At 40.1% G+C, this 19,114-nt stretch overlaps 1 protein-coding gene across 11 annotated transcripts in view; it reads right to left on the bottom strand.

Moving 5' to 3' along the window:
• Positions 1-19,114, bottom strand: part of myo9aa (myosin IXAa) — a 101,591-nt gene that overhangs the window by 58,571 nt on the left and 23,906 nt on the right. For all 11 annotated transcript variants that reach the window (XM_016669949.1, XM_016669940.1, XM_016669941.1 and 8 more), the window contains exon 2: positions 17,742-18,708. In XM_016669949.1, the coding sequence (XP_016525435.1) occupies positions 17,742-18,617 (876 nt within the window). In that variant the 5' untranslated portion in view covers positions 18,618-18,708. The remainder of the gene's footprint in view (positions 1-17,741; positions 18,709-19,114) is intronic.

Genomic DNA, 19,114 nt, shown 5'->3' with positions numbered 1-19,114 from the left:
TTATTAGGATAAAAGGCAGAGGTGGGTAGATAAATCCAAATTTGTGGCACAGCATACTTTTACTAAAGTAAAAGTAAAAACTAGTTGGTAAAAAATGTATCTAAGTAGTCAGTGACTGATCATGCCGTCAAAATTAATATTTAAATATTTAAAAATGATGTAATCAGACAGACAAAAATATTAGGGTATGTACAAATTCTGGCATTTTTAAGGCTAAATAAATAAACACAAATACATAACATCTACAAAATACAGTTAGGCATAAGAAAATCTTCCAAATCCACTTTTTTCCAACAAAAATGATTAAATACTTACAGTACATAATGTATGTATGTATGTTAGAAAAGGGTAAAATACTTCAAGTAATAATATGTATGGTTACTGAATATTTACTTTATCTCCAAATGGCAAAGTAGATGGAAAATAATAAAATGATGAAGTTTGTGTGCAAACAAAAACTTTCACTTAAACTGTAACTCTACAGTTTAAGTAAAAGTTTAAGTGAATCACTCTGTTCTTCATTCAGAGCAATTACTCTGTTCTGGGTAGAGTAGTCAAAATTTTTACTGAAGTAAGAGAAGCAATACTTCACTAAACTCAAACGTGAAAAGTGTTGACTTGTTTTAATTTAATTCTTGTCCTCCTTTTTGACAGAAACTCTGCAATTGAGAAATTGTGTTTTTTCAACATTAGCAAAATACAGCAAGAGACTTGAACACATTTGTAGTGGAAACGCAGCTGTTGAGTGTGTATATAAAAGCTTGAAAAAGTAGAATGACGTGAAAAAAAAAAAAGCACAACTGAATCCATTTGTCATTCTGCTGATGGTGGAGGAGCAGCGTGTCCTCCACCATCAACCTCTCTGCAGCGTTGGAGAGAAATGCCGTCGTTCCTTCCTCTGACCCCACTGAACTCTGAGTCACTCCACCAACATCTCCAAGAGACAAAACCTGATTGTTGGGTCCGACTGACCACAGCGCCCACCACAATGCTCAGCCACCAAAAATAAGCAGCTGAATACATTAGCTTACATCGTGTGTTATCATTTGCTAATGACAGCTCTGACAGGCCCACCGGCTTCGCTCGCATTGAGCCTCGTGCTGCAGCGCACAGACTTCCCCTCATCCAGCTTGAACGTCTGCCAACAAACTGCAGCACTGCAGACATGGGCGCGGCCAGGGTCGGTCTCCTCGTCCAAATGTAGTGACGTTATGAAGCCACTAAGTCCAAGTGATAACTTAAATAGAGACTTCTATCAATAATAAAACCACAGAGTGTTACTTTTAGGATCATTTTAAAGTGTCACGCCCCTGGTTAAAAAAACCCAAAAAAAAACAGATAAGATATGAGTGGCTCTAAAAAGAAGCTGAATGGAGCTTATAAAAACAACTCCCTAAAAAAATAGGAATTAAAAAAGTCACTACATTTACGTTACTACGCATCTTCGACACTAAAGGCTCTCTTCAAAGATTTCTTGGATGTAAATCATTTTCCCTCTAAAAAAAAAATATTCAAAAGTCTGATTACATGAGCAAAAATCAACTCTGAAGACGACTGGTTAAAAGTAAAACTCTAAAGTCATCCTGTTGTATTTTAATGCTACGTTAGGCTATGTAGGGGGCAGCGTGAAGCTGGTGTGCTAATTTATCCACACAGAGAAAAAAAAAAAGTCTGCGGTAATACGTCTTACATTGATCGATGAATCAGGTGAGATCATAAGATAATTAAATGACACGTGGCGGAGTGTCATTATGAGTGACTGAGTTGTGTCCAGGATCATAATGAAACTGATAAAATTATGAAAAACAAAGTCAAGTTACAATCACGACTGGATAGAGTTCGATTGGCAGAACCTTCCTTTTTTTCCCCAGCATGGCGCTGATCGAAGCCGTAGATCCAACAGCAGTAAAAGCAAAGCTGGACAGAAAAGCACAGAATCCAGAACCATTAGTAATGGACTGGCCGTCAAATAGCAAATGACTGATATAAAAGTGGGATCATCTTGCCAGAGAAGGAAATAAAACACAACCACCATACAAATATGAAGAGCTTTAGTCTTTTGAGGGACTTCGGTGAGTTCAGCCTGTGGTGGATTTAAATGTAGTCTGAAAATATCAAGTTTTTTAGGAAAATTATGTCTGCATTATTAATACTTTTTAAAACTTGTTGGAATGTATTTAAACATTAACTATAACAATTTTCACAAGTAGAGGCTGGATTAAAAACATGTTATTCAAGAGAACGAAAACTGTTCCACCATTTCACATTAAAAGTTACAAAATAAAACATGAAAATTAGAGAGACTGCAGAATAATTAAAGGCTTGTTTTTTTTTATGGTTTGGACAAATGTTTACATGTCTGCGCTCTCTAATGATGCAACGTTCCACTTATATTCCTCGCTCAGAGCCTCTCCTCTCAACGTGTTTATTTCGTTGGCTGGGTGGGGATAACGTCGGGTTCAAGTACGCCTGTGAACCCCTGAAAGACGATGAATGAGTCACACGCCAGCGCGTTTTATTGGTCAACACGTGTTTATTTATGGGATGGGAGCAAACTGACTTTACAGAGTATTACAGGAACAAATTTTAAAGCCCAAGTTACCGAACATGGAAGTTCACTCTGACCTTTAGTTTAGTTAGTTTGCTTGATGGCTATTTTTGCTTTAAAAAAAAAAGTGATGTTTAGTATGCAAGTAAATCTAGATTATTCGAATATATAGCTGCTGTTCTTCATGCCAGCACTTCATATGAATGTGAAGAATGATTTGTACTCCACCGATCTGGCTCGATGTTGATGAAGTTCTGCCAATAAATAGCATTTGGACATTTCATAAGTTTTCTTTCATGAACTTTCAGTCCAACAGTTTCTACATCACAATTTGGGTTGGGAATGTATTCGTACCGACAACCTGCACCACAGTTTTATAAGCAGAGAAAGAATGAGAACCATCTACCTGGTGGATCGTTCGGGTCCCGACGTCAGTTCAAAACCGATTGAAATCAGGCATCGGTCATGGAGTCTTACATCAACCCAGAGCGTTAGTTACAGCGCTCTAAGAACAGCTCATTCAAAATCTAAAATGTTTATATGAGAGTGTTTTACATCTGGAATGCTTCATAATAACATACAGCACTTTAATCAGTCTAAAACCAAGCTGAGTAATGAGGCAAATTTGGTGGCATTCCACTCAGCTCTTCGCTTTGATGACGGCCGCCGGCTGAGTGACCAGAGTCAATTTGTCAGCCTGTTCAGGATGTGTTTAACCAGCGCTGAGCAAATGTGCTCTGCCTTTAGGAAAACAGGCCTATCTGTTAGAGCAAACACTAATCTCTGTCACACATGCCGCCTGTGTCAATAGGGGATTTCTCTTCATCGAGATAGCGGTTTGGCTCGTTAGATGTTTCAGTCACTCCTTTTGCAGAACAGGTGCTTCTCATTATCTGACATTTTGTTACTAGTGACATTAAAAGATGAGGAAAAACAACATTACATAAAAAGTCAGTCCAACTGGGAGGTGGTCTCGGACCAGATCGCGTTCATACAGGAGCGATCTGGGATTACCTCGGCGTCCTGCTGGAAGACGACTAATGGATCCAACGAACCCAGAAGATCAGCATCAAACGGACTTGTTGTGAAAATGATCTGCACCTCATTTGAATATATGCTAAAGTTATGGCGCGATTCAATCGGAAAGAAACATTAGTAACTTTATTTAAGATTAGAAATCTAAAGTAATGTTTTTAAATACAAGTCTTTATTTTGAGACAAAAAGTAGTTCATAACATGTAGGGAAAAGAAACAGATTTTATGCCAGTTTCTTTTCCTGCAACATTTACACTGAATTTCTACAAAGGATAACACTAAAAATACCAGCAATATCTTTTTAGAAACTCTGTGAAATCCATGTTTTGTTTTGTTTTGACATAAATTTCCATCCAAAAGGAAAAAACAAAATCAATCCACGTTTTGCTATATTTTATGCTTTGTTTTATATTATAAAAACAGAAGGAAAATGTCCGTTCTTTAAAACTGACAACTTATAATTACAGACAAATATCTACTCTCAGAAATGTATTTATTTTATTTTTTTTATAAAAGTCTCGTGACGTTTTCAGCTCTAAAGGTTTATCTGTCTGCCCTGAGATCAGATTGGCTCTTTAGGCAGTAAAAGTTGCAGACCCCTGGCATTCATGTACGGATGGGTTTACCTGGATTACCAAGACACAATTGTGGGTAACAATAGTCAGCATTAAGTCTACAGAACCTTACATGTTTCGCTCCGTCTTATGCGTGCTTCTGCGATTTGTGTGTGGCTTTGTCTCCGTGTTTTTGGAGGTGTGCCATGGGGGTGGCTCCATGACGCGGTGAAAGATATCCGGAGCCACAGAGAAACTTTAATCCAACTCTTTACATTCTGGCTGAGTGTTTGTACAAACACGGCGAGCCACCGCTGCATTTCCAGCTGACAAATGTCCCACCTCAGTAGAGTCTGTGAGCACCAACGCCCAGCATCAAACAAACAATACAACCACCTGTTTGTTAGTTTCCCCCATGTAGAATTTCAATGTCTTGGCTAAGACTTTATGAAGCCAGTGAGAAAATGAGTTAAAAAAAAAAAAAAAAAAAAGTCCCACTCAACGCTGAGCTCATAAAAACTGGAGCTGCTTGCAGTCCAGACATCAGCAGAAAAAGAGGAAATGCACAAGGCGCAGAGAGAAGCTTCCCAAATCTGGCCGCCATACAGTGAGCTGGAATGTTACAGTGAGGGGGAGTGAGAGGTGGGGACACAATGTCCTGGAAAACACTGAGCCACGTCCCAGTTTACGGTGTTCACACATGGGAAGTTGGGAAAACGGCAGGAGCTGCAGCAGACTTGGGACTAATTATAAGTCAGCTTTGAATCGAATTCTTCCAGAGCTGAACATTTAAGAGTGCTGTTTGTTACCATTGTGAGTTTATGGGGCATAACCAGAACTGAAGAAAGCACTAAAAACAAAAGAAAAGAGTGGATCAAAATAACATTCTTAAAAAGGATGAGGTAACTTTTAACAATGCATTCTGTAGTTCTCACTTCTCAAAGCTGCTGCTTGCATTTTGGAGGGGATCAAACTGACAAATATTTATTTCACTCGGCTTTTCTGAAAAGCTGACTGACCTACATATACGGCCAAGCGCTTCCTGAGTTTCCTGGCATCTTCAGCCGCCTGCAGCGGAAATCCAAGTCGAAGTTCACCTTTGATCAACTCCATCCAACAGAAATGCTGATTTACTCCACTAGTGGAGGCTGTCTTTTAATATCAAAGTGTTGCCCTCTTAAAAATGTACTACAATGGTGCTATTGTTTTACTTACGCAAACAATACAAAAACGACCAACGTCGGCCGAAACCATTTCCATCCTCAGAGCCTGTACTCTGCACTTGGCACAGATGAAAATAGTAGGTCCATTAAACACTGAAATGTGTTGTCCACTAGATTTTTTAAGGATCCAGCCACAGACCATTAGAAAGGAAACAATTAGTCTGCCTTTGTTTTCTCCCTCTTGTAAATACTATGAAGTTCACAAGAACTAGAACTTCAAAAAAAGACCAAGATGGAGCCGTTCAGCAACAAAACCTCTAGGTGGGTTTGGTGTACAATGAAAGGAAAAGCAACTCTCACCCACTGCCAACTACGGTATTAATATCTGAAATCTTAATAAAAGAGCAGAAATACAAAGATTCACCCTCTAAAACACACAAATAGAAAAAAAAACTGATCATCATATAAACCGTTTTATGTGCGACTTAGTTGCATCAAAGGCATCAGCAGCTTCCTGTTAGCCACTTATGCTAATAAAATCCAGTTAATGTTCAACTCAAGCTGACAGATTAAATGTCCATGGGTGTGTGTGTGTGTGTGTTAGTTATACCCTCCAGCGTGTGTATGTTGACCTCTCTCATTACCCAACACCAACACAGAGCAAATCTCTGTCCACACAGCTTTCCATGCTGGAACAAAGTCGCAACCTGCTCATATGTGCGCCACATGTCCGCCGTTAACTGTGGCAACAGGGTGCAGCCAGGTGTGGCGGGTGACTTACTGTAGCACAAGCTCAACACTAAAACTAATCCACCTGGTCAGGGCAGAAAGGGGGTCAATCCAATTAGTTTGATCTGGGAGACATAAACATCAGCCTGTGTGTCCAGTTCGGTCCCACAGAATCCGTCAGGATTTCTGTTCTAGACACACAGATGTGCTGAACCATTAAAATAAGACACATTACTGTCCTAAAAAAGCCTCAGAAGAAGAAATACAGGTCGCTAACGCAGCTCTTGCTCAAAATGTTAACATACATGAGCTCTATTGAAATTTGTCAGAATTGAAATTCAACCACGCACTAAACATTTTAAGTCCTTTTTAGCATGATACAAGAACTGAAAGCCAGCAAAAATTTGTTCAAGTTAATCTGTCAAGGGGTCAAAATTTAGAGTCTGTTTATCACAATAAGGGGAACAGCATGTGGTATAATCTCTAAAACAAAAACACACTAAATCATAAAACCAAACTGCAATTTCGTAAAATACGGTACAGCAGTCACGTAACAAAACTGGATGTAATTCCAAGATAAACTGGTCAGGGAAGCTGCCATGACTGACAACAACAGAAAAAGCATCTGCGGGAATTTCTGCCAAGAACTGGTTTTGTTCTACATGTGACAACAATCTTCTGTATAATCCATATTTCTCTACTAAGGAGTCAGGTTGCAAGACGGAAGCCTTCCTTATTCCAAGGAAAACATCCAGGCCTGGCAAAAATCTTTCAAAACCTTGGGTATGAGGAAGAATGAGCAAGAATCTGACGAAACCATCCCTGTACCCTTGGGAAAATATTCAAAAAGTTAACTTTAGAGTGAAAACAACACTATGTATCAAGAAAAAGTAAAAGAGCAATCCAAGTGAAGCAAAGTGGCAGCAACAACGTGATCAGGGGTTACTTCAGATTCACCTGGTGTTTATGCTCAAGGTTAAAGAAGATTTAAGTATTAATTTAATTGCATGCACATTTTTGCAACCAGGTTCTCATCACTGCTTAAATATTAATGTCTATTTCCAGTGACCTGGACAACAGCTGAGACGAAAATCTGTGGGGGGAAAAAAATCCTCATCGTGAAATCAACTAATCTACAGACAAACTACAGGAAAATGTACTCCGCAGCATGTGGCCAACTGGAATAATCTTTCCATGAGCGATTTGCTCCGGGGTAACATCCCTCATGTTTTCTGCTCCTTTCCAGATGTCTGCACTTTTCACACAAAGTTTTATTGCACCACATCTGGACATGTGGGAAGCACAAGATGACCACAAACTCCACAGCAGATGAGAGCCTTGCAAGGGAGAGAAGTCACCTGCAAGGATTTATGCAAGTCAAGTGCGGAGGGCAGGGTGCGCTTTCAGCATTTATGCAATAGTCAAACTCAGGGGTCAGAGGTGAAGGAAGGAGGACTGCATATTCTAAAGGAGCCGTCAGCTGGGGTTCAATAGTCAGCAACATGGGTGAGAAAAAAAAGGTTACGAGTAGGGGAGAAATGATATTGTCACTGTTGATTTTCTTTTTTAATTTTTAATCAAACAGTTAAAAAAATCAATTCATTCTCAATAACTTGACTCGTCCTGGTCTGAAAGGTTTTAGACGTACTCAGAAGATTTTTAGGCAGCCCTGTGATTTTACTTGCATTTTATTTATCTGGCAGCATTTTGTTTGTATTTTTAGGTATAAAACAGATGGTTAGTCCACATATCTCATTTGACACCCTTTTAATGACTCCCAGCTGAGTTCTTCCCAGTGGTGAGAACCAGGAGCCCACTCCTCCAATGTTAGCATAGCATTAGCATAATTTAGAATCATCTAATGTGCTGTATTGACCACATCTGTGGTTTGACACTAGATTACCATAGCAACAGCCTCCCATTCCTGTTTGAAATAACCTTAGAACAAACTAAAGCTACATGCAGCTTACCGAGTAAACTTTTTTGTTTTAGAAAAATGAAAAAAAATAACCAACATGCCAATGAATGATATACTGTAATTGTTTGATGGGAGAAACCTATGTCCTCTCACTGCAACAATTCAGCTCAGTTGCTTTATAAATTAATAACATAAAAAGAAAGGAAGCTGGTTCCCCCCCAGCTTTGTGTCTAGTCCTTGTAAGCTGATCAAGTTCAGGTTATTTAGCTAGTGGCTAATGTGCTAAAAATACATTAGCCAAGTTGACTTTACCAACTTTATAATAAACCAACACTCTAGTATGCAGGACCCTGAAAATTTTAATCAAGATGTTAAAATGAATTCGAAATGAAAAGTTAACCACATAATGATGCTTTAAAATAAAATATTGGTATCAGGCTAGCAAAACTAGCATGTCTGTCAATAAAATAAACAGCTTATTCACTCCAAAAGAATAAATTAGATATACAATTATCAGACATTGAATTTTATCTAACTTTTTTCTCTCTTTTTTTTTTTTTTTTTTTTTACATATAAATCAAGATTAAATAAGGGAATTATTCTCAATCTTCAAACCCAGAAGTGGACAATCTGTCAACAGTATTTGAATTACTCAAACCATTTTCTTTGGATAAACAATCCTTGAAATTATTACTTAAGAGAAACATGGTCATGAGCTTTTGTAAAGGAAAGAGATTATCAATAGTTCCACCTTATAACCAATGTGAATTATGACAAAACTATGATCTAATCCAAATTTTCCACAAAAAGATTACATCACAACTAGCGGCATTAAGAGCAGCAGAAATCTCTTGATTAAGGACTCCAGACACCACAGCGGGTCCACTATGATTGCATCTGGCATCACCGCTTCTACGTCGTTTAAAATAACGGCTTTTCTGTGCGTCTCGTTCTAGCGTGAGGCGCTGCTGCAGGTGCAAGTGGGGCGTCAGGACAGCTGACAGCAGGTGCTGACTGGGACATTGAAGGGGGCGATGTTGACGAAGCACCTGCAAACCGCAGCATAAATGAAGAGCCTGTGAATGGAAACAAACAGGCACATTGTCGGACAGCTGCCGACGAGCAACTTGACTGGAAAACGCTAGCAGAGCTAAAACAGATGAATAAGCATGTGTTTCCCTCCCAAAAAGGTAGTGAGAGCAGACAGAAGATACAAATTATTTCCATAGTTGGAAAACTTAGAAAATCATAGAAAATAAGGACTTCCTTTTGAGAGCGGCTGAAATAGTTAACCGTAGTCAAGCTGTCATTTATCACTGAAGTGAGCCACTGTTTTCCAGCTCTTTGTGTAAACGCTGTAGGTCTAAACTACTTGTATTTTCTCTGCACATTGTAAGCCAGCCATCAAGATGATGGATCAACTTTTGCCAAATCTGGGCAAAACAACAAACTAAACTCACTCACCATGAGAGCCTAAGTAACCCCTCAGTAACCTTTGACCTCATGTAGCCACTGAGCATAGTCGTGCCTTTTACAATAGATGGGATGACAAAGCTGCAAGACTATGTGCTCTTGCCCGTTTTTTTTTTTTTTTTTTTTACAGTTTCCGGGGAAAAAAAAAAAAAGAGCCTGGCACTGGGGTGCAGAGATAAACACAAAGTGAAAAGCTACAGCTGCAGCTGCTTGAATTCTTCATTTTTCAACTGAACAAAATGCGAAACACTGTAACTCTGCAGCCCATGCTTGTTGAAAGTCATTGCCTTTGAGTTATTGTGAATAGTGTCTGGCTAAACAGCGTTGGCAAAAATAGAAATTGATACTTCTATAAAATGAAGGAAAGGACAAAGGTTCTGAAATGAATCGTGTACATTGCAAAATGTACACGTTTATAAATTTGCTGCCTGCCTTCTTAAATGAAGATGTGGTGAAATAAGAACGAGAACAACAGGGGAACTTTTTAACCATCACAGACGGTGATGGCTTTCGTTGTTTGGAACAATGTAATCTAAATGGTATGTAAATATATTGGATTACAGTAAGCTGAGCACCCTGCACACAGAGATGCACCAGTCAGCTTTTCCTTTCAGAAAGCGATTTCCAGTTTGCCGATCCATTATTACAGATTCTAATCCAATCAACAGCTTGAACTTTCACGTATTATTTTTGAGCTAAATACAAAAATAAACATCCAGGATTGGTGACATGAGGCTTAATGCATAAATTGGGAAAATGTTGGAATTCCTTTATCTCTTAAACCCAAAACTATTGAATCTCTCATTATTGTTTACTTTAGCAAATAGGAATAATTTTGGTAATTCTAACTGGCTTAAGAAAGTAACATTGTGGTCTGATTTAACTTCAGACACTGATTAAAAAAAAGGAGTGTGTATGTCTTTTAATAAGTGTGTGTAAACCTCTGGTTTCAAATGTACTTTGAAGAAAAAATAAAGTTGGCCGGATCAAACCTCAACAAAAACAGGAAGTCGGTATTATCTGGAAACTCCTGGTTGGTACATCTTTACTTCTTATGTTATCAACAGAAAACATTTCTGTCCATTTCAAAAATGTGCCATAGACCGTATGACAGGTTCACCGTCCCATGCACAAGATAAGATAAACACCAGAAGATGAGCTTTATTATGCCTTGTTATTTGTCAAGGTTCTGTTTTACTACAGATCACTAGTGTTTGTGTTTATAGCACAAAAGAAAGAAGAGCATTTATTCCAAATGTTGTTGAGGCATACCAGCAGTAATCGAGGCATGACGGGGACCTTTAGGATTTTACTTCTCCGTTTCTGTTTCCTTCAAGAGTTTTTCATGTGGAAGATGAGTCATGTCCAGTCATTTCCTGGGATTTGTCTTAATGAGTCTGAGTCATGACAAGTTCCAGGTTTGTAGAGAGCAGCAGGAGGACACAATCATTTAAATGAGACGGGCAGTCCAGGTAATTTATTAGAACCTCAATCTGACTCTTCAAAAGGTCCTCTCTGTGAAATGAGTGAAAAACAGTAATCTGCAAATAAATACCAGACTATAACCCTAACAGAATATTAATGGGAACTCTAATCAACAGAGCATTTCTTAAGAGTACGTACGGATCATTTAACATGTTGAGATAAAGCATTTTTCACCGTGTTTATGTTCCGATCAGGAACGGAGGCGAGTCAGAGGTTTAGATTAAAGCGAACTAAAATGTGTTAAAAACCAACCTTAGCAGATCCACTGCAGTAAAAGTATTATGCAAGAGAGTGCTGGGAAACATCAGTAGGTACTAATAATGAAACAAGAGTTTGGACTCACCTGGTGAAAATTTCCCTTGAACTGTTGAAACAGTGGAGATTTCCACTCCTATCGGTAAGCTCTGCATTGGATGTCTATCTACAGACTAAGTAATTTGAGTCATGACTTCATCTCTGCGTAATGGAGCCAATCTAGTCAGCAATAGAAACTACTGCTAAGATGATAAAAACAGATAAAGCCCTCCGATTATCACGACAAGGTGACTCAGTACAAGTTTCTTTGATGTTTTTGGGAGCATTTCATATCAAGGAACTTAAACATTTTAGGTTGTTGCAACATCACAAGAGTGTTTCTCATAAAATAAAACGTTATTTCTCAAGTACAACGGGAAACCAATAATAAACTGCTTGTGCAACTCATAGCACTATAATTTTACTCAAAAATGTGTAATCAGCTGGTGTCAACACCCACTTCCTATGGCTGGCTTTCTGTGGCCCCCATTGATCGAATGACAACTTGCTCATACTTGTCAGCTGCAACATGGTGATACTGTAGTTCTCCATTAGTGCTGGTCAACAGTGATACCACAATAAATCTGGGTGTTTTTGTGAATCAAAGTGCTTTATCTAGAAAAAGTAGTGCAGGAAGACAGCATTAGTCTCATGTTCTCTCACCTTTTGTGTTCAATTGTGTTGTGCTTGATGTAGTTATTGAACAATGTGTGTTAGTTGTTATGTAAAAATAAGCCATGAGATGGAAATTTAGCAGAGTGGTTTGGTAAAATGCTCATGGATGTGGTAGGGGAAAAAAGACATTAAATTTCCATCTTGACCTCTCACACTTTGCTGTTGCCATGCAACATAATTTCCAATAATGTGTCTTAATATTTCTCAAATTATGACTGAGGTTTCCTGCCAGTTTGATTTCCGACTTCTCTAAATATTTGTCAAGTTGGGGATAAATCCATTATCATACCACTTGCTTTTTAAATACAAATCAGAACAAGCTGATACGTGACTTGCTGTGAAATATGAAAAGACATCAGCTGTGTTGAGTTTATCTTTTCTAATCCAAACTGTTCCAGAAACATTTTTGGGCTCTGCTTCTTGCAAGGCAGTTTCCGTCCAGATAGCAGTAAAGCTTGGTTTAAGTTTCTTATTGAACTTCTGTGTTTGAGAAAAAGCCCAACTACATAAGAAGACCAATAATTTAACTTCAATAAAACGCAGCGCTCTGACAAATAAGAAATATAATCTCGGCTCTTACATTCCCCCATCTCTCTTGTGATGCCCTTCCTCCATCTCAGCCTGAGGTAAATCTTATTTGACCCCACCCAGTTGGGGGAAAACCCATATTAAAGCACTACTCTTCCCGGTAATAGTGGGGGGCTCTGGACTGCCCACATTATGAGTGTATCTCTGTCTTAATGCTTAAAGGAGTATACTGAAGAAGCACTGAAGTAGATGCTGAGCAATGAAACTGCTGACCTGGGATGACTCACACCAGGGATATTTGTTTTGGCTGGGAACACAAAGGAACCCAACAGGAGCTCCAGAACTCACTGGGCCAAGGAGGTCTGTCCAAACAGCTTAGGACTTGAGTTCACCCAGAGAGGATTCCCTGACATGCAAACAGTCAGTAATAATACTACAATCACCTCCCAAGTCTTAGAAATAATATCCGAACCTGAAAGGGCTTCCAGGAGAAAGTGTTTCATTTAAGCAAAAAGGACAATTTATGCTTACAAAGATGCACCTAAATGAAACAATGTTGCTTGCATAGAGCACCGTACTGGAAATGTCACAGCTGGAAACAAACACCTCAAACCAACAGTCAAATATGGCAGTTGATTATTTGGGTTTGTTGTTCAGCCAGAGGACCGGTGCACCAGACACTGAGGTGATACTTTCAAAGTATTCTTCAGCCAAATCCTAAAACTTGGCCAAAATTGGATCAAAATTACAATGATGACAAGACAAAGCAAAAAAACACCACAATGGCTGAAAAAGAAAAGACTGGCGTTGGACTGGTTGAAATCGAGACATCAAGCTGATTGACTTGTCACAAACCTATTGGGAATTAGTCTTGCAGGTTTGAACCTCCAATCCGTCTCAGTTGTTGTTGTGACCTTGGGCAAGACACTTAACCCATTTTACCTGCTGGTGGTCAGAGGCTGCGCCAGTGCAGGTCAGCTGTGGCTACGATGTAGTAGCTCACCTGCATCAGTGTGTGAATAATATGAATGTGTGTGTCAGTGGATCAATAAATGTAGTGTGAAGCGCTTTGGGGTTCTCTGGACTTGATTAATTGCCATGCAAGTACTGAACATTTACTAAAGACAACATCTGAAGATTCTGGCACTGCAGACCAAAGAACTGCAGAGGGTTCCTGCAGTCCGCTATTTAAATATTAGGGATCCAGGATGGTCTCGCACTACTGCAGCTAATCCAGAACATGCACTTCGTACCAAGGAGATTTATTGTTCAGTCACGCCTTCAATCATTCCCAAATGTGAGGCAGCCACCTGAAAACCCACAACTCAGCAAGCCGACAGCAGAAGTCGAAGCGTGGCTGGTCGTTGAACAGCAGGTCATGATAAACTCAGGAAAGACAATATCAGGCAATGTATTAAAAACACAACTTCCCCAGAGCTCAAACGTATACTGAGAAGAGAAGCACACAAAGCTTTTGTTCATGAGGTCCATTTCTGAGAATGAATGAAGACATTCTGCATGCATAAACAGTCCCACAACGGAGACAATAGAAGATAAAACCAACCCAAACAATACAGAGCAGTACGTTTTACTGTATATGCAGGCAGTCACCGATATTAGAGGCTTAACGTCATTTCAGACGACTCTGCCACAAAAAGCTAAACACTTTGAGGAATGACCGAAAGCAGATAAGCACTAAAGCAAAACTGTGTGAAGTATTTGTCACATTTCATGTATGCTTCTATTTGTCTTGAGTCTACAGGGTCAGTTCAAGTCCAAAGCTGTTCAACTCGAGGCAGGAATAGCAAAAATCGCTTTATGACTCTGGGTCTGTGCTGAAATTAAAGCCTGTCAGACTTCTAAGTGCCTACATTTGGAATAATCACTGTGTTTAAGAAATGCCGAAACTTTCCGAGTTCATCTAATCAACACAACGTGTCCTTACAAAGTATGTTTTCATCTTGTTCTCAGCTGCAATAATTGAAACTCTGGAGCAAGAATCAGGATCTCGACAAAGAGCTCCAACTGTTGGCCGGTTTCCAAAATAAACCTGTTTATGAGTGACATTTTCTACGTTGGGTTTAAAAAAATATGGCTTTCAATGAACTTAGGTCTCAATGTTTACTTTTTTTTTTGTTTGTTTTTGTTTTTTACAGTGTGCTATGGCACTGTTTACATGCAGATAATGAGTCATTGTAAGGTCACAATCTGACCCAACCTTCACCCCAGATTTAAGCATGTTCTCCACTAATTCTGGAGGACAAATGTTTTTCTTCATGAATTATTTAAAAAATGAATTCCCTTAAAATATTTAATGTACAACACAAGATGGAAGAGGCCTTTACAAACTAAAAATGTTTTGCTTTGTTAAAACTGGGGCAATATTAACAATCCATGTTTCTTTCCATCACCTTGCCATTTTTGATTGCGTTTCGGAAGAGGGAAGGCAAGGGGCTGGCCATGTGGCATTTGTTTGGTCATGTGACAGTAATAGTTATGCAGCACAGGATTAAGATTTAACTGATGCAGAGAAGCAATGTCAGCATTGAGGGAAGAAAATTTATATCACATCGGTAAATATTTATCAGCCATAACAGCAATAAAAATATCAGATATCAATATCAAAAAAATGTAAGGAGTAGAGATACCAGTGTATCTCTACTCCTTACATACAGAGATTAGAGGTAACATATTTTAAATTTACATGAGGAACGCACTTTAAAATGAGATTTTTGTAATATCAATGAAAACACTGCTTAATAAATCTTCCTTACTCTCATGGTACGTCCCTAAAAAAAAAGAAAAAAGCTTCAGGGAGGCAAATGGACAAACGATCCCACTGACGTAAACTGTTCCTGCGCTGATGTCGTCCATCTCTCCCTGCAGTAGCAGAGCAGCTCCAGTCTTGGCATCACTCACCATCAGGGCAGATATGCAATCTCCCTGTGCAAACAATTACGGGCAACTCCTCTGCACTCACAGCTACTCACTCGTGTTGAGGCATTGAGGATTAAGACAATGTGCTTACACATTAACCAGAGAGTCACACACATCAATGGCATTCCTCAGGACTGTATTTACCAAACTGAAAGCAATAAAGTGTGTAGTAGTGGAGCTACCTGCAGCCTGAACTGTTGTCTTTTAGGTTACCCTTTGACCTTGGCTTCTGAGAGCATAGTTTCAACTTGACATTGATGCAAAACACTTACTTCAACTTATTTTTTTTAATAGAGAATACATTAATGGGATCATTATCAAGGTGAAAGAGCCAGTACAGAAAGGTGTTTTTTTTTTTTTTAAACCAGGACAAAAAAGCCACTGTAGTATTTAACAGAAGATGAAGGCTTTTCCAGATCAGTAAACTTGTGAATTGCCATGAATAAAATGAAACAGTCAAGAGTAAATTCCTTCTTAGCTGTTTAAACTCAAAGTAACAACACCGCCTCATTCTTAACAAGAGGACCAAAAGTAAACATGTAGCAATCAGGAGCTGTGACAGCCAGCATTGCAACCCATTGCGACATATAGAAAGAATCTTAACACAGCCCATGTTTGCCTTTTCATACAGGCAGCATTATGTATGCCATTGATCAGTGTTGTGCAACTCTCAGGAATTCGGCTGGGCAAAGAAACAATGTGTAGTTGTGAACCCAACAAAGATCATGAAATGGACTGCACTATAGTTGCAGGTCCCTGAAGGAAAAAAAAGAAGAATATGAGTGGAATGTCTTGAGTGATGAGAAAACAACCAGTTTCCTTCACAGACCTCTGACTGGGCCTCCACAACGTCCACCTTGAGACTATTTCCATGGTGCAGAAAAAGAAACAAGAATCTAGAACTACACCATTGATAATTCACAGCCTGCATGCAGATAAGGCTCCTCTGTTCTCCAAATAATCCCCACACAGCTGGACAGAAACTGTACTAAACTTCTTTGTGCCAGCTAAGATCAACAAGAGACAGAGGCAAGAAAAGCAGCAATGTGTAACTAATGTTATGTGTGGAAGCAGCTGCAATAAGACGCACTGTGTAAACTATGACTGCCGAGATTCCAGAATAGCTAGCATCCATTTTCCAAAGTTCTGGCAACAAAAAAGGGGAACTAGACAGTAATTTTAGGAGGAGTCAAATTCACAAGTGCTAAATTCCTATCAAGTTTTTAACCGCACAAAAATATTTTAATAAAGGCCAGCTAATGTTTCCAACATCAGATAATCCCAGATTTCAGGTTTAATCAGATTCAAATCAACTCTGAAATAAGAAGTCCAAAACCATCCACTACTCTAAAACTGTGAAGCCGCACCTCTAAGGATGAGACTCAAATGCAGGAGATTTGGAAAAGCTACCTGCACCAGTCTATCTCGAAGCAGCACATTCCCAAGACAAACCTTCCCCTTAATCCCATGACCGCACCGTGCCTTAGGTCACACACCAGCACAACACCCTCAAACTTATTCAGGATTGCATGCAAGAGCACACCACAAGACCACATGTTTTACAGGGGACTAAGAACCAAGCCACACTGGTGCACACAGGCCTCACCCTGCAGATACGCCGTCATGTAGCTCCTCTTTTGTTCCACTAAGCAGCTTGAGAAGTTACAGCCATAATTATAAACCACCATGTTTCACAAAATTTATGCAAAACCTTCCAAGGGCAATCAAGCCATTGTGTGTCGCTCACAATGATGTTATGATTAATGGGCACTTATCACAGTCATAAAAAGTATGACGGCAAAAACACCACAAACTTCCTACGACAATATTTTCTAAATATTGGAGAGGCATATGTCAACGTAGCATTTATAACAGCACTCTTCGGGAATCTCTCATTGCACTCAAAGAAGAGTTTTTTTTTTCTCAACAACAAAAAAGGTACAAAACGGTTCCTGAACAAATTTGGAAAAAAATTAATTATTATACATGGCCTTGAAAATACACCTGACAACCTTGCAAAACCAATCCACGTTGTGGCTGCTTGATGTCTTACATTATTGCAGGATCTTCTATCACTGTGAAATGGCACTTAAAGTTCTAAGAACTGAAAAAAAAAAGTTCACGTGTGGAAGCGTGTGCAGAGCTGCTTTTAAAGAGATCAAAAAGTGACGTCTGCAGCAAAAAATCTTTCGATTGCTCGTTAGTCACCAAAAATTACTTGAAGTAGTTAAATAAGAGCTTTCTTTTGAATGCGTTACTGAAGTATTTCTGAAAAAGTAGAACAACTCCTCCCCCACCCCAAATGCAACAGGCCCTTAGGCCTTCAAGTCAAGTGCTGTTTTGCAAGTCCTGTCAAATGATTTGTTCTAAACAAAACTAATGAATAAAGGTTTATTCCTCACCTCCAATACTGGTCCGGCTCCCAATATGATTTGTTCCACTCCACTGGCAAAGCCCTTCTGACTAAGGGCAGTCAGATGATGAATGAGAAAGTTTGTGCTTTGCGTCTTCCCAGAGCCGCTCTCCCCCGATATGACGATGCACTGGTTCTTCTGTCTCCTCAGCATTGCGTGGTAGGCCACATCCGCCACGGCGTAAATGTGCGGCTCCAAGTCTCCCAGCGTATGATTGTCATACATCTTCACATACTTGGGGTTGTAGATTGGCAGGAACTTGAAAGGGTTAATGACGATAAGGATGCTTCCGACGTAGGTGTAGATCTTTTCCTGCCGGAAGCGCGAGCGCAGGTTGTCCAGCAGCGAGCGCTCGTTGAGCTCCGGCAGGCAGCACAGATCGGCGTGGTCGCCCTGAGAATCGGGTTGCGGCAGCAGTCCGCGTTCCACCATGCGCCTTCGCTCCTCCGTCACCTGCAGCCACATCTGGAGGCTGCCTCCATAGTGAATAGAGCCGTCCAGATTTTTCTGCCTCAGCAGGAAGCGATAATCATCGCCGCCTGACAGCGGACGGTGCTCCAGAGCCACGCGAGGCCAGAGCATCATCCTCTGCACGGGACAGTCGGTGGGGTTCAGAATCCATTCTTCCCCACCAAACTCCTTCACCTCGGCTAACACGTAACACTTGGTGCGGTCCAGCTGCAGCCGCTCGATGACGCGCTCGATGGCCTCAGCGGCTGTGGTGGTCTTGCGGGCACTGATTGGACAGTAGATGGTCCCCTCTGCAAGGGCGCCTGGATAGATGCGCACGGTGAGCTCTGAGTTCTCAAAGCGCTGCCGGCGGCCCAGGGTGCCCATGCCACCAATGCCATCGTGAGCACTCATGGCGGAGCAGGAGCTCCCATTAGAGGCAGCAGGCCTGGTACTGGCACGTCCTTCACTGGGCTGGTGAGACCTCTACCTCACGACATCACCACTGGAAGAAAGAACAACGACAAGGTAAGCACCAGAAACAATCAGTATGAAAGTTCTTTTAAGAAAACTAGGGCTGTCAATGTTAACTAATCTTAATTTGTTTAATGCATAGTATTACCTGGTGTAGATTATTTGCATTACCTATTTTGACCTAAAAGTCTCTCTTCTGTAGAGGGTTATTTCGTTAAAAGCAGTGTGTTACACAGTCTTAAACTGAGTTCATCAAGGCAGAGTTGCAAACGCGAAGAGTCAGAGTGGTGAGCTCAGAGACAAATTTTGATTTAAAAAAGACGACGGAGTTAGAACAAGCTCCCAGTGTGCAGAGGCTATAGACCTTTGAGTGGCCGTCCAGAGTTCGAATCCTGATCTCGGTTCCTTTGCCTCCCTTCTACCTGCCTCCTACTGTC

The sequence above is a fragment of the Poecilia formosa genome, unplaced genomic scaffold (assembly GCF_000485575.1).
Source record: "Poecilia formosa unplaced genomic scaffold, Poecilia_formosa-5.1.2 Scaffold29, whole genome shotgun sequence".
Classification (NCBI taxonomy): Eukaryota; Metazoa; Chordata; class Actinopteri; order Cyprinodontiformes; family Poeciliidae; genus Poecilia; species Poecilia formosa.
Note: the sequence above shows the minus strand (reverse complement) of the source record. Positions and strands in the feature narration are given on the sequence as shown.